Source organism: Danio rerio, chromosome 24 (genome assembly GCF_049306965.1).
Source record: "Danio rerio strain Tuebingen ecotype United States chromosome 24, GRCz12tu, whole genome shotgun sequence".
NCBI lineage: Eukaryota > Metazoa > Chordata > Actinopteri > Cypriniformes > Danionidae > Danio > Danio rerio.
In genome coordinates, this window is record NC_133199.1 from 14202549 (window position 1) to 14218785 (window position 16237).

A 16237-nucleotide genomic window follows, 5' to 3' on the forward strand; every position below is an offset into this window, starting at 1 on the left:
TTGATCCACTAGGTGGTAGTGTTCTGTTAATTTTATCATTATATTAAGAAGTGACCTTTCACCTAAACACCAGCCATTTTGAAACATTCAGTCGATGCTGACAGCCACACGGTCTCTCAGACCTTCATCTGTCTATTCATTTTGTATTCTCTTATAGAAGCTTTGTCTGTAAGTACCGAAATATTTCAAAAGGATTTTGTGTGCATTACAAATTAATATTGGGGACATATTTCATGCTAAACTTTACTTAGTAAGATTGCTTTAGATCAGCAGTTCATGCATCCACATCATTATAGTGATTTTGTATGTGCGTTTCATTTGATTGTACAGTAATATTTCTCAAATTCTCATTTTGTAATGTTTGTTTTCTCTCTGTATTTCAGTTTTACTCTGTTCCACATACATTTGAAGTGGTGGTCCCAATAAACCCATATTCAGTTCAGTATCTCAGTGGAAGGAGTTGTCTATCTGTCTAGTTGAAGAAGGGGAACTCTTTTAAGAGGGCAGAATAACGCTCTCTTCAAAAAACAAAAGTTGCTTCGTCTGTCTGGCAATATTTCAGCTTTTAATAAATGAAAAGTTAATTTAGATGAGCCTATATTAAAAATTGCAATAAAGTAACTGACGTGCGGCCACACATCGAATCTGAGGTCTCATCTTTCTCTCTTGATGTCATCCAGACACAGACGCCTAATGTGTCAAGTCGCAAAACTGAGGCTGGTACCAGCTGACAGGTAGAATAGCTGAAGCCGTTGCGAAATTTCTCAAAATACAGCACTGAAATTAACAGGCATAAATGTCTTTGAGCCAGAAAGTCTATCTAGGATATGTCAAAACGCAATTGGAGCCAATGTTATGGAGGAGTTGTGTAGCCTTTAAATTATATTATTTCTAATAAAATGAAAACCAAAATAAACTATTCATTGCATTTTTCGTTTGATAAAAATATACGTAAACGAAAAAAATCAAAGGGTGGCTAATTTGTAGTAGTGTGTTTTAATATTAATAAAAATATGCTTAGCCTATTTAAGCTTAACGGTTAAGTCTATACGCCGTCAATAGGCAAGCCATTCAAAAAATATTAATTTACTGTGTACTGGGTTATAATCTATATTTTACAATAAAAACTAAACGTAGCATGTCTAGCTGTCACTTAAAAAATGCAATTCATAACACACCAGAGCTGTGGACCTACAGTCTATGCAGTGCGTAAACTTACAGGGCAGTGATGGTCAATAGTCATACTGCGCATCACGTTATTTAACTCTAATATCTCTGATGGAGATTATGTTACCCCATAGACAACATTAACTTGAGAGATTTATGAAAAATAAAATGTGTTTTAAAAAAAGGAACAACACACAAATCGGCAACAAATAAACCTAAGAATAAAACATCTTGCCAGTGTATGCTGTGTAGTGTATTCCGCCACTGACAGTGTAACACCCTTATACAGCGCCTGTCAACTGCCGCTTGTGAGAGAGAGCTCAAAGCTGGTATCGATATAACCAAAAGCAAGATCATATCGTTATAAATATTCCATAACAATACTTATTGAAATATTTATACATTTACATGTTGTTTTTTTGAGATTGTGTGATCTGTATAGGCTGTCTGATCTTTACAGAAGCTGTAAACTGACACGCGTGCGGTGATGTTTAGCTCTGACGAGGCGCTTTTATTTAGCCTGTAGTCTTTCGATTTTAACACAATGTTCCAATACTTAACATTTCTTTCATTTTTTATTTATAGTTTATATATAAAATGAGTGCTAGCTTGTTTTGTTTGTGATCATTATGCAAGGATCATATTTCACATTCAGTTTATTCTTCAATAGCCTATAGATTCGTTAATAATGTAGGCTATTTTATAAACGGATTGTTCATAAGGACTAAGCTATTATTGTATAATACATTATGCTAAATGATACATTAAGACATTGAAGTTAGGTAGGAAAACAAGAGACAACCAAATATGTTTCCCTTATGTTGGCAAATGTAACCAAAAAGTATCTTTGCGTGTGCGCAACAACCACATAATAAAACGTAATAAAAGTTTTATGGTTGTTACTTGTTTGTTTTTTTCCGTTATGTTAATAAAAGTTCTGTGTTTAATAACAGTGATTTTTTTTGTAGTTTCCTTGTCTTCCATTCAAACAATTAAACATGAATTGGCGATTTGGAAATCGCCAAAGTGAAAGTTTAATACGCACGCATATATAAGCTATTCAAAAGCAGAAAAAAAGAGGAAACCCCCACTCCACGGTGATACCGGTATTACCGCTGTTGTCACATGTCAATTAACCGGTGGGGAAATTTCCTCACCATCACAACCCTACCGCACTTCTCTTAAAGTGACAATGAGCAATATTCCTGCTGCCAACTGTTTTTATCATTATTCAAACAACAAAAAAACAAAAATCACTCACTGTTCTTGACTGAAACACTTTTTTTCTTACAGTGAAGATGCTTAAAGCACAGTCTGTTTCATATTTTTATTCTATTGTATTTATTTCCCTTTTCTTATTTACAGGGAGGAAAATACCTGTGTATGTATACACATGTATATATGTGTGTGTGTGTGTGTGTGTATATATACACACACACACACACACACACACACACGTGTGTGTGTGTGTGTGTATATACATACATACATACATACATACATACATACATACATACATACATACATACATATATATATATATATATATATATATATATATATATATATATATATATATATAATCTAAACTTATTTCTTTTGTCTTTGTCAAAGACAGAATGCATTATCATACTATTTGTTTTTCAAGACATCAGTTTTAAGCTTTAAGTGCAATTTAAAGGCTTAATTAGGTTAATTACCTTAATTAGGCAAGTTAGGGTAATTAGGCAAGTCATTGGACAACAGTATTTTTTTCCTGGAGCCAATCAAACAAAAAATTACTTAAAAGGGTTAATAATATTGACCTTAAAAATAATATTATTTCACCCAAACTAAAAGAAAAAAAACCTTTTCCAGAAGAAAAATACAAAAGGAAATGCAGTGAAAACTATTTTCTTGCTCTGTTCAACAGCACTTGTGAAATATTTGTAAAATAATACAAATTTCATAGGAGGGTTAATAATTTTGACTTCAACTGTATATATATAATAAATTATTAGCGGTCCTTCCCCCCAATTTCTGATTAATTGAAAGATTTTTTTGAACACATTTCCAAACATAATAGATTTCATAGAAATAGAACTCATTTCTAATAAGTGATTTCTTTTATCTTTGTCATAATGACAGTACATAACATTTTACTGGTAAGAATGTAACAAGTGCTGTCACCATCCTCAATACCATGGCTGAGATGAGTCTCTTGAGGGCTTGACATTACCTTTTTTGATCACCTGCCACTGTCGCTAGTAGACTTCCAACAATACTAGCCACTTGCCATTTTCACTAGCCACACTTTTCTTGTTGGGAAAATATATTTTATATGCATAAATTTGACTTTGGCATGCTAAAATTACTTGGTTTAAGTTTAACTTCTTGTGTGCATTGTGTATTAGCTTGCTCAGTGTGTATGAGCAAATGGTTTGTGTCGTAATGCAATCAGTTTTCATTTCACATTACTTTTAGGGCTCAAAATTAAGCATTTATCAAATTTATCTCTGATCACACCAAATAAGTATTTCTTCTCAATTTTTTATGTGTCAAAACAAGGAAAATATAGCTGAATAGGTGCACAAAAAAAATTCAACAAAACTTTTCTTTAAAAAACATTACATTTAAAAAAATATTATTGTCATGCATCTAAAAGATGCACAGTAATCAGTCCTGTCTAAAAGTCCCAGATCACCAGTTAACTACACAAAAACAAGGAGTAATCCCCCATTAAACCAATGTTATTGTAAAATAAAATATAATTAAACCATTTTAACAAAAATAACTGTAAGCGAATGAAAGCAGATGAAACATACTGTGTTTGATAATGAAACCATGTTCAAGTGCACACAGTTAATATAGGCCTTTTAATAATCTGTTCAAAGAATAATTCAAATGAAAGCAGTGACCACTGCTGCTTACAAAACAATATGTATTTTTTTTTATCTTGAGCTCTGGAAAGCAGCTGGACTGTCTGTGGATGAACGATCATCGCTCTTTGTCCAGTCTATTTTAAAAGGAACCAGTAGCGCTTCCTTTAGGCATGGTTGGTTTGAGCAAGTAAACGGGAGCGTGCGCGCTTTTTTTTACAGTCGCCCACATCAAATCACATCACCTGTGCGCGCGAGTGATCATCCTCTCGTTTGGTATTTACTTTCTTTTTTGTTGTTTTGCTCGCGCAAACATAGTTATTGTTTTAAGTCATGCTGCTTCTTGATTCTAAGATCACATTTGCTCGAATATTGGGACCTGCTTATTGTCGAACCCTGGAGATTTCCAACCAGCCAAAGTGGCTAGTGGAGGTGTCTGTCTAACCCGCCAGAGCTGAAATCTACCCGCATTTGGCGGGTTGGCTGGTGTTAATGTAAAGCCCTGCTCTTGAGCAAGGCACCAATTCAACCGACTGTCCCCCAGGCATCACAGGCTGCCAACTGCTCACAGCATGTGTGCTTACAGCATTTTTTGTGTGTGTGTGTGCGCACATGCTCTTTCTTATTCACTTGTGTGTGTGCTTTTGGAGGGGTCAAAAGCACAAGTTTAATTTCAAGTATGGCTAAACACAACATCTCAACCTTAATTGGCTTAATTAATTTGGAACAACTTTCTGCATCTAAAACAGCTTGAGCTATTCTGAAAAGACTTTACACAAAGTATAGTAGTTGGTTTTTAGAAATTTTAACCATTCTTCTAAAAGTGCACTTGTGAGTTCTGACACTGACATAGGACATGACCTGGCTAGCAGTCTCAGATCTAATTCATCGGAAATGTGTTTATTTGGGTTGAGATCTCTGTGCAGACCAGTCAAGTTCCCTAACACCAAGTCCTTAAAAACAAGCCCACTCCATAATCCACCTCAACTAAACATTGTACTTGGCACCATGCAGTCAGTCAACTATTATTCTCCTGGCTAACACCAAAAGCAGATTTTTCCATTGGATTGCCAGAGAGAGAAGCGTAATTTGTCACTTAAGAGAACATGTCTCGACTGCTCTAGAGTCCATTGTTGGCCTGTTTTACACCACTGCATTCCACGGTTCGAATTGCACTTGGTCATGTAATACTTGGATGCAGCTGCTGTTCTTCAGCTAATTTGAAGGCCACACAAAGTTTGAAGGTCTGGGGCCTAATGTACGAAGACTTGCGTGGAAATCATACTAAAACATTGCGTACGCACAAAGCTGTAAATGTGCGTAAGATAGCTCACATTGGAAAAACCGGCGACCGCTGCAAATTGCGCTTTAATGTTTAGCTGGTCAAATGTATGGTATGGAAACCTTATATAGGCTACCTGCTAGATGAACCCGTCTCATACAGCTGCCATTGCAAGGCTCAGACACTTTGTAGAGAGCAATTTAACACAACTGCCTCTAGGAGTCGCCAATGGAAATAAAACAGACACGCACAAAAAATGTGCGTACGCCAGCCAGAAAGCTGCCGTGGAGCTGCGCACATTCCCACGTTCAGTTCATTGTTAGTAAATCCAAACGTGAGCGATTCTGAGCGTAAAACCTGGCGTACGCAAAGTTTTTGTGCATACGCATCGTTGATACATGAGGCCCCTGGTCTGTGATTTTTATGAGGTCTAACAATTGCATAGTTGAGTTGCTATGGTTACCCATAACATTTGGCAATACAGCGTATATACATAAGTCTACAGAGACACAAACATGTACACACACAGACATTTTGTTTAAAGTAATTTGTTATTATGATGGTAAAGCTAGTTCTGTAGCATAAAAAAAAATAAATTAATTAAAAAAAAGTTCTGTAGCATAAGCAGTAGTATGTTCACACCTAAAATAAGCCTCACGTTTGTAAATGCAAATGTGTCAGTGTGTGAGCATTATGTAAAACAAGGCTCATTACCCAGTATTGAAGGCAATTTCCCCCAAGGCATCACAAGCATCTTCCTTCTCATCTATGTAAGCATTTTCCACACTGAATCTGAAGAAAGAATTTTGATTACATAGTCTCTTACATAAGGAAAAAAACTAATGTTAAGAAAGACAGAAACGTACCCTGCAACATCCCGATCATCAACCTCAGTCTCGCCCTCGTCATCCAAAATAGCATCACCCTCTTCTCCATCATCAGCATCATCATCGTCCAAGAGCACAAACTGTTTGTCTTCATCTAAATGGGCCTATAGAATAGACAGGAATATTATGACGGCTGTAAAGTTGATGGTGTACAGATGATGATCCAAAAGCCTCAGACTAACCGTCACTCCCTCTGTGGATCTGAGTGAAAGCTGCATCACTGTGGTAATGGATGTGAGGTGAGGTGTGAGACAGTCTGGACTCACTTCAGACACAGCAGAGAATAGGCTGTATCTGGAGAGACAGGAAGAAGAGAGTGGCTGAACACAATCTGCAGTTGGGATGTAGCAAGGTTCTTTTAGACTTTTTATTCATGAACAAATTTAACCAAAAGGGGAAATGCTAAAAACTTCTGACAATTTGTCAAGTGTTAAAAAACATTTGAGGTTGAAGAATGGAAGTTGAAGATTAGATTTAAACTGAAATCATGCCTAAAAAAATGTAAATATGAATAAAAAAAAACTACACAAACAGACAAATGCTTATATATATTAGTCATTTGTTTTTATGAATTAATAATTTGATGGATGTAGCTAGTTAATGTCATAGCTAAAATACAGAACACAACACAAATTAGACCTTATGAAAACACATACATCCAAAAATATAACTAAAACAAAACCCAAATATTACTTTTATTAATAATTTTTTTTAAAAATGAGGTGGGACCATCTTGTATGGTGATACTAAAGTAAAAAAAAATTAAATTCACACACACATACACTACTGACAAATTTCTTGATCCAAGATATAAGAACAACAAAAAAATACCTGCCTTCTAGTTGATCAATTAATATCAGAAGTGGCTTATATGAAAAGACAAAGGCCTCTAGATTACACTTATTACACGCAGCTTTTTTGCTTTTCCTGAACACTTTCGGGATGTACAAGAGGCTCAAACTCGCTCATTTTGAGGTAGGAACCGGCGGACGTGCAACAACTTTATTTATGAGGTAAACACTAAACAAAACTTACCATCCGGAGCTCCTTCACGGGACTCCACACTTGTAAACAATCGCTACATTGGGTTCGCGTGGCTCTCGGTCTCACCCCGACTCGTCAGCGCTACCAAGCTGACCAATCACAGAGCTTGCGCTACGCGTTGTTGCAACGTGTAGTTACATTTTTTGAGAGGTGCACGTCAGTGACGGCGACGGCTACGGCGAAGGGCTATGCGTCAGCGCCGTAGCATACGCGCCGTGTTTGACGCAGAAGTATAAATCAGCCTTAAGACTCCCATGAGCTTGAATGACTGCACCCATACATCTTTGCAATGACTCAAAAAACCTATTAATAAAATCATCTGGAATGGCAAAGCATCCTTACAGAACTCCCAGTTCATCACAATTCTTTGGATTCATATTTAATGCCTTCTCCATCTTACCCAGTGTTGCTCAATAATGTTCATGTCTGGTGACTGGGCTGGCCAATCCTAGAGCATCTTAAGCTTCTTTGCTTTCAGGAACTTTGATGTGGAGGTTGAAGTAGGAGAAGGAGAGCCATCCTACTGAAGAATTTGCCCTCTGCTATGGTTTGTAATGTAACCGGCAGCACAAATGTCTTGATACCTTGTTATACCTTGATACCCATTGATGCTCCCATCCACTCTGCCGACCTCTCACATGTTCCCATACTTAAATGTAACCCCAAACCATGTTTTTTTTTCACCAAACTGGACTGGTTTCTGAGAGAATCTTGGGTCCATGCAGGTTCCAATAGGTCTTTTGCAGTATTTCTGTTTCAACAGATGATTTATTTGAAAAATCTACATTCTTCCACTTTTCCAAATAATCAACTTTAATTCAAGTTATTATTTGTTGCTCTTACAACTGGGATCGAGGCGACAAGACTTTTGTCAGGTAGAGCACCCTGACAAAAGTCATAAAAATCTTTTTTTGTGGGTGGGTTGGGGTGTTCTAGTATAAAACATAGTAATATGTATATACAATCATATTGTATGTTTCAAAATCAGAAAAACTGAACTTGATTAAAATTGATCTGATTTGCTGAAATAAAAATATCCTAATGTTAAATATGCCCTTTCTTAGCATTTGAGAGAAACTTTACAGTATATCATATACACTACACATACACTGATTTGAGCAGAAATAAGCCACTTACTGTACTGTCAATAAAAGAGAAGCTTCCATGTGCTCAGTCTATTCAAAAGCACACAAGTGAAAATATAAATCACTGTTAATCTTATATTAAGCCTCCAACTCACTGGAAAGTGAAATCTAATCATTTAATAGCTAATGGCTAACTTACAGACATTATTTAGTTGGCCAGCATAAAGTCTGGTCACAAATACAAGTGATTGACATGCACTGTAAAGGGTTGTTGCTACAGTTTTTTCATTACGGTCCCACTTTATATTAAGTGTCCTTAACTACTATGTACTTACATTAAAAAATAAATACAATGTACTTACTGTGTTTATAATGTATTTGAGACCACTTGTGGTGCTTTTGAGTTGGGATAGAGGTTGGGTTATGAACAGGTTTGGTGCTATGGGTAGGTTTAAGGGTGGGTTAAGGTGTTAGGGATGGTCAACAGTGTATTTACAAATGTATTTACAAAAGCTAATTACAGATGTAGTTACATACATATATTTAATCAAGCATAAGTACACAGTAAATACATGTATTTACACAATAAGTACATTATAGCAAACTATTAATTCCTGTGTAAGTACATATTAGTTAAGGCCACTTAATATAAAGTGGGACCTTCATTACTTTTAATGAGAAATTAAGAATCATCCCCTTAACACAGGGGTCTCAAACTGCTGGCCAGCGGGCCATTTGCGGCCTGCCCTCCTTCCCTCGGCCCGCAACGCCAACACTACCCCCCCAACATCTCCCCCTCATCGCCTTAACACCTTAACTGAAGCTTTTTCAAAACAAACACAAAGGATTACTGAGGTCGTACGTGCAACGGCGCAGGTCCGGATCATCCACTGCATCAGTGAGGTTCAAACCCAATTGTACACACTCTGCTGCCAACGGACTGAACACATCCTTCCCAACAGTTCGAGCCAACACAGAGAGTGTGTCTATGTGAGAAAGAGCAGTGATGGAAGATTAGATTATATTAGATTAAGCATGCCTTACAATGCTTGCAATTACAAAGTATGAAGATGGTTTTTACCCAGCGCCTGTGTCTGCAGAGCTCTCATCTCCTCTCTTGTGTCTGTCAGGAATCCCTTCAGACTGTCAATAATTGGAGGAAAGTAAGGCACTAGCATCTCCGTGGCGGCGTTAGCTGTGAAAGTAAGATCTCAGCATAACTGTAATATCATGAAATGCTGTATTAACGGAAGGAGGAAATTACCTATCGCCCCTATTGCACTGACAGCAAGCTCTTTCAGTTTAAGGATTTCTGCATTATTAAGGGCTGACAACATGGTCTCCATAAGAGAAGGAAGATAGGGCTCAATTTCTTGACCTGATAACAAAAAGAGAGCAGTGATTATTTAAAGGGTCACGAAACACCAAAACACATTTTTTGAGCTGTCGACAGTCATATATGTGTCCCACACTGCTAAAAACACTATTAGGACACCTACATTTCACTAAAAAGTGTAAATTGGTTGTTTTTGCCTTATTTCAAGCAAATTTGTACTTCCGGTTTGAAACGAATTTTTGAAGCTTCGTCACGGTCATGACATAATAGCGTTGTATTCCAGCGTGCAGACTGGACGCCTGTGCCAGAGTGTGTCTTATTACGTCTTACAGTGCGATGCATTCATGAGTAAGGCTTGGTTCAAACCAATCAGCACGCTCTTTTGAGCAACTTCATTAATATTCATTACTGTCGCAGTGTTTAGACGACAGACACACCACGTTGTATTGGCAAAACAAGCGTGAAGTGTTGCTTTTATTGTTTGCTGCAGTTAAGTTTCGTTTTCATTTTCTCTCTGTGAGAGCTCAGACTCACGTGTGGATTAGTGTACGCGACGCTCGACAACAATAGCTTACGTGTTTAAGGAGGAACATTGTTTACCTGAGAGCTGTTCTTATCTGCAAACGCTGAGATCCGGATTCGCTTGTAGTATTCTCTTCATTAAGACGCGGCTGTGGTTGCTGGTGATTGTCCTGTCTCTACAGATTTGGTAAGTGAGCGACCAGCGCTCTTTGTTCATTCAGTTTGTTCGTATCGAACAGAAGTTAACTATTGCACCAAGTGTAAACATGTTTGCACCACAAACAAACTTTAACCTCGTGTAGAGTTTTTACCGCATTTAGTGACCGGAATAACACAAGCGGCTTTCTGACACTACCTGCCGTGTGCATCTAAGTTTCCGGGAAATGCGGAGGTTTTTTTTCTCTCATTCGCCGTGTGGTATCAAACATTGCATGAAAACTACACGCTTAGAGCAGTTCCTCAAATCAAATATTTTGTTTGTCGCGAGGGGCATGAATGAATTCCCTGAATGAAAGAGCCAAACTGCAGTTAAAGTCCACCATTTAATAATTTGGCAAATAATTCGACTACAGATTTCCATGTAGGTTAAACACCATCACTTTCTTCATGTGTGTGTGTGTGTGTGTGTGTGTGTGTGTGTGTGTGTGTGTGTGTGTGTGTATTTTGACTCTGAAACTCGCGCGAGCCCAAATAGACACTCCCACACAATCTCACTTTTCTTTCTCCGACACTCCCCCCTAAACAGAGCTGGACACGCCCACTTTCATGACTTTTTCCAAAGTAGAGGTGTGAAAACACCCTGCTGAAACGAGGGGGTTTCATGGCCCTTTAAGAGTTTTATACAGATTTTTAGATTTTCTCTAGTGTAACATATGAGCAACATTTAATTGATTATATTCTTTTCGGTTTGTACTGTTATTTTATGTAAAGAAAGCAAATATGGTTTAAGGAAAATAAGTTAGTAAATTCATGATAAATATATGGTACGGTTCAGGAGTATAAGAAGGGGTCATGTAAATACGATGGAGGAAAATATATACCGCATGTCTTTGGAATGTGGGGGAAACCAAATAACCCAGAGGAAACCCACACAAACGCGGGGAGAACATGCAAACTAAACACAGAGACGCCAACTGACCCAGCCGAGGCTTAAACCAGCGATTTTCTTGCAGTGAGGCGACAGCACTACCAACTGCACCACCGTGTCACCCCATACTTTAACCAAACTTTAAAAAAAAAACTTTTTTTTCTTATTAATGTATTAACATATTATAAGAAGAAGTTTTTGTTCTAATAAATACCTGAAATTTTTATTTTAGAAACGGCTACTATTTCTTGCACTTGAACTATAGAAAACTGACAATGATCACCGCAGGTATGCTTTATGCAGTGTTAAATGCTAATAATGCGAGTGTGAAGCTTTTGTACATGGCATTTATAGCCATACTACTGAAGGAAGCAGCAAATAGTTTACCTTTATCTAAAAAATAAAATAAACAGTTTTGAAAGTGAACTTTACAACTGTGACTCAGAGCAAGCCAACAATTATCAGTGATTCAGCATGTACATTTAATACTGTTAAAAAGGTTTAATATGTATTAATTAAATTATAAACCTTACCTTTTCGTTAGAGTGCAGAAAGTGCACTATTCTGTACTTCTATATGGCTTTATTTACATTTTCTGTTTTCACTGCAAACCTCATCGCATAGCATGTTGTTAGAACATGGGGTTACAATGTAACATTTATATTATTTGTTAATTACTAACAACCGCGCATGGAATTCTGAATCTGCGTCTGATTTCGGAGTCTGCTAGTGTCCCCTGGAGGTTGCATTTCGGTCACAGATGCATACTTTATAAGCCTTCCTGACTGAATGAATGAAATATGCGATTTTCCACAAAGGCAACCTTGGGTGCTAAACTGGCATTAGTGGGGTTAAAAGAACCAAAACGTCATGACAGACGTTACAGCATGGAAAGTACATTTTTAAAGCAGAATATCTGACTTAAGCATTGTTTTTCTGATGTTCACGAATGTTCACTCAGCATGTTTCTTAAACATCTGCAACCATATTATGGTATTTTTATGCTTTAAAAGAGTCAAAAACATATGGCACCTTTAAAGCATGTCCTAATCACAAAAAATACAACAATGATTTAGAAATAAAACAAAATAAAATAAAAATGTTTTTTGAAGAAAAGATTTTTGTGTATGCATTCTAACCCAAGTTCTCCAAGAAGTTCTCCAAGGCATAGAAGGCCTTCGTCATGTGTCCAATTTTGGTCTGATTCACAGCAGACAAGTATCCTTGTAATAATGGCATCAGCTCAGCGTGGAATTTACTAACATCTGGCTATAAGACACAAATTAACCAACTTACACTCAAATCAAGATATTTAATAATCAGTAAAGGCACTGAAAGAAAAAAGATATTTTAGTCTAACCTGCAAGTGTTCAGAAAATTGGCCAAGGGCGAAGAGTGCTGCGCTGCGGACCACCTGATTATTGTCTGATAGGCTGCGACACACTGTCTGAAGCATGGATGACAACATCCTGAAACACATACACAAACAGAAAAATAAATCAGATGTTTTTTCATGCATTTGGTAAATTTGCTATAACTGTAGAGTAAAGCATACTTGGTGCGTATGTGATCTGCACAGCCCTCTGCGAGCACAGCCATACACATGAGACCACCCTTACGCTCATATGGGTTCTCACTTGACAAGCAAGCCTGAGTGAAAGGCAACTAGATAGGATATATAAAGAAATACATTTTGATAGGACCACTGGTAGGTTTCTTAATAGCCTTTACAATAAGTGTCTTGTGTACTAACCAGCTGGTTGAAGAGTTTTTCAGGTGGCATATGAAGAGCCATGGTGTCAATGACCTGCAGGGAAACACATTCTGTTACACTGAAATTGAGATCTAAGACATGCATAGTAAAAACTTTTAAAGTAAAATTCTGATTTGCAAATTATTTTAATTATCCCAATACAGCATGTATGATTGGGAGTTTCAAATGGAAGGAAGATAGGACATTTGGATGGAAATCAAACTTTGGACACAAACTTTGCATTGCTACTGTAGGGTTGTGACGATGAGGAAATATCCCCACCGGTTAATCGACATGTGACAACACCGGCAATACAGGTATCACTGTGGGGTGGGGTTTTCCTCTTTTTATTCTGCTTTTGAATAGCTTATAAATGTGTGCGTATTATACTTTCACTTTCAGTTTCGTGGGAATCGCCAATTCGGCGTCAATTGTTTGAATGGAAGACAAGGAAACTCCAAAAAAAAAAATCAGTGTTAATAAACACAGAACTTTTATTAACATAACGGAAAAAAACACAACAATGCTACAGGCTGAAATAACCGTGGAAGCTGGAACCAAACAAGTAACAACCATAAAACTTTTATTACGTTTTATTTTGCGCTTGTTGCGCACACGCAAAGATAATTTTTGGTTACATTTGCCTACAGGGTGAACATATTTGGTTGTCTCTTGTTGTCCTACCTAACTTCAAAGTCTTAATGCATCAATTAGCATAATGTATTATATAATAATAGCTTAGTCCTTATGAACAATCCGTTTATAAAATAGCCTACATTATTAACGAATCTATAGGCTATTGAAGAATAAACTGAATGTGAAATATGATCCTTGCATAATGATCACAAACAAAACAAGCTAGCACTCATTTTATATATAAACTATAAATAAAAAATGAAAGAAATGTTAAGTATTGGAACATTGTGTAAAAATCGAAAGACTACAGGCTAAATAAAAGCGCCTCGTCAGAGCTAAACATCACCGCACGCGTGTCAGTTTACAGCTTCTGTAAAGATCAGACAGCCTATACAGTTCACACAATCTCAAAAAACAACATGTAAATGTATAAATATTTCAATAAGTATTGTTATGGAATATTTATAACGATATGATCTTGCTTTTGGTTATATCGATACCAGCTTTGAGCTTTCTCTCACAAGCGTTTGACAGGCGTTGCATAAGGGCGTTACACTGTCAGTGGCGGAATACACTACACAGCATACACTGGCAAGATGTTTTATTCTTAATTTAATTTGTTGCCGATTTGAGTGTTGTTGCTTTTTTTAAAATACCATTTATTTTTAAAATCTCTCAAGTTAATGTTGTGTATCGGGTAACATAAACTCCATCAGAGATATTTGAGTTAAATAACTTGGTGCGCAGTATGACTGTTGACCAACACCGCCCTGTTTACGCACTGCTTAGACTGTATCTACAGCTCTGGTGTGTTAAGAATTGCATGTTTTTTATGACAGCTAGACATGCTACATTTAGTTTTTATTGTAAAATATACATTATAACCCAGTACACAGTAAAATAATATTTTTTGAATGGCTTGCCTATTGACGGCGTATAGGCTAACCGTTAAGCTTAAATATAGGTGTAACAGAAATTAGCTCATTTTATGAATATTAATAATCAACAATAACGGTTTATTCTTAATTATTAATATTCCGGCTTAAGCTTCAGTCAATTTGGTCAAACAAACATATGATTGTATATGATCATGCTCGCGCGACCGAGCGGATTCCCAGATTATGAATATTAATTATCAACAATAACAAATTATTATTAATCATTAATATTCCGGATCAATTTATTGTTAATTTGACCAAACAAACGAAAGCAGAGCCGCCGCTCTTCCGAGCGGACACGGCAATGATCGATTCATTTAGAAAAAGGGAATTTAATTGCTACTTCTTGTGAAGTAGATTAATCATTCAAAAGTTTTAAACAACTTATAATAGCGAGGCAGGGGAATCTGTATTTCAGTGACATTTTCTCGTGAGGCAAACGATACAATTCATTTGATTATAATGGATTTTATTGACTAGTCGGACATAACGAACAAACAAACGCACAAACATACATTAAACATAGAACGGAGTTAAAACCACGTGGAGATATTGGGTCTAAACGGGACTATAAAACATATACGAACAGAAAGAGATAGCAAAGCGCGGAAATATAGATTTCAGGTAAAAGAGTGACAAAACTTTCAGTTCCATACGCACCATTAGGGACCACCAAGATTATAAAAAACACCTTTTTGATAAAAGGGGTACAGCTTAATCGCATAACTAAAAGTACATGGACTTAATGCCTGGGATCTCTCTCTTTATGCTTCTGTCCTGATGAAACTCCTTTGATGTCCTTCTTGATGCGTTGAGTTTGTAATGCAGTTCGGACGAAGACGATCGCAAACTTTAAACTGAGTTTACTTTGCCGGAAAATAAAGAAAGCTTTACGGAAAAAAAGTCCATGCGGCTTAGAAAGCCACGTGGCCCTTAAAGGGACCACGTTTGATGGGTTCTTTGTTAGGACCTTCTCTTTCTGCACAGATGTTTGGGAAGAAGTCTGGTTATACCTGCGGGTCACGTGACAACCCGTTCAGCATTCTGACCAATGATTTCAGGAGAAAGTTTGCGCGCGAACCTTCCTTTGTCTCGAGGCTGCTCGTATGCAAATTTGAGTGTCCGCCCAAAGTATGCGGACAGGCATTTAATACAGGGGATTAAAGAATAAAGCAATGCTATTTATGATCTTGCTCTATGCATCATATGTTGTAAAATGTCAGCAGAAACCTATCGGTACCAAACATGGGGGGTTTAAAAGTACTTCAACATAATTTTCACCTCCTCATAATATTTATGCTTCAAAAAGGCCTAAAAGGAACAGGCATACAGGTTATAAGAGAGGTTACACAGGTAAGAAAACTCAGAAATGAGATACAAAGTTTACAAAACATAACACTTTAGTTTTGTGCTGTTTCAGGATTTCTGAGTGCATTTTCTTTCTGTCAGAACAGTCTCGTGTGTGTGTGTGTGTGTGTGTGTGTGTGTGTGTGTGTGTGTGTGTATTTGGGCAGGAATGTGTTTGAAGCTCTAGGCTTAGTAATCCAGGGACACTGGAGAGATTAAGTCTGTCGAGGGTACCCAGACTTTTTGGACCCAGGAGTCGTAAAACCGTCTTGTCGAATGAACCCAGATCGTGATA

General features: G+C 37.1%; 1 protein-coding gene across 2 annotated transcripts in view; it reads right to left on the bottom strand.

The window, feature by feature from the left end:
• Window positions 1–16237, bottom strand: part of ipo4 (importin 4) — an 82370-nt gene that overhangs the window by 35483 nt on the left and 30650 nt on the right. For both annotated transcript variants that reach the window (XM_073940690.1, XM_679071.10), the window contains exons 11-20: window positions 13022–13075; window positions 12824–12933; window positions 12629–12737; window positions 12408–12537; window positions 9588–9701; window positions 9405–9518; window positions 9186–9309; window positions 6377–6488; window positions 6174–6298; window positions 6022–6099 (exon numbers count right to left, since the gene is read on the bottom strand). In XM_073940690.1, coding sequence (XP_073796791.1) covers window positions 6022–6099; window positions 6174–6298; window positions 6377–6488; window positions 9186–9309; window positions 9405–9518; window positions 9588–9701; window positions 12408–12537; window positions 12629–12737; window positions 12824–12933; window positions 13022–13075 — 1070 coding nt within the window. The remainder of the gene's footprint in view (window positions 1–6021; window positions 6100–6173; window positions 6299–6376; window positions 6489–9185; window positions 9310–9404; window positions 9519–9587; window positions 9702–12407; window positions 12538–12628; window positions 12738–12823; window positions 12934–13021; window positions 13076–16237) is intronic.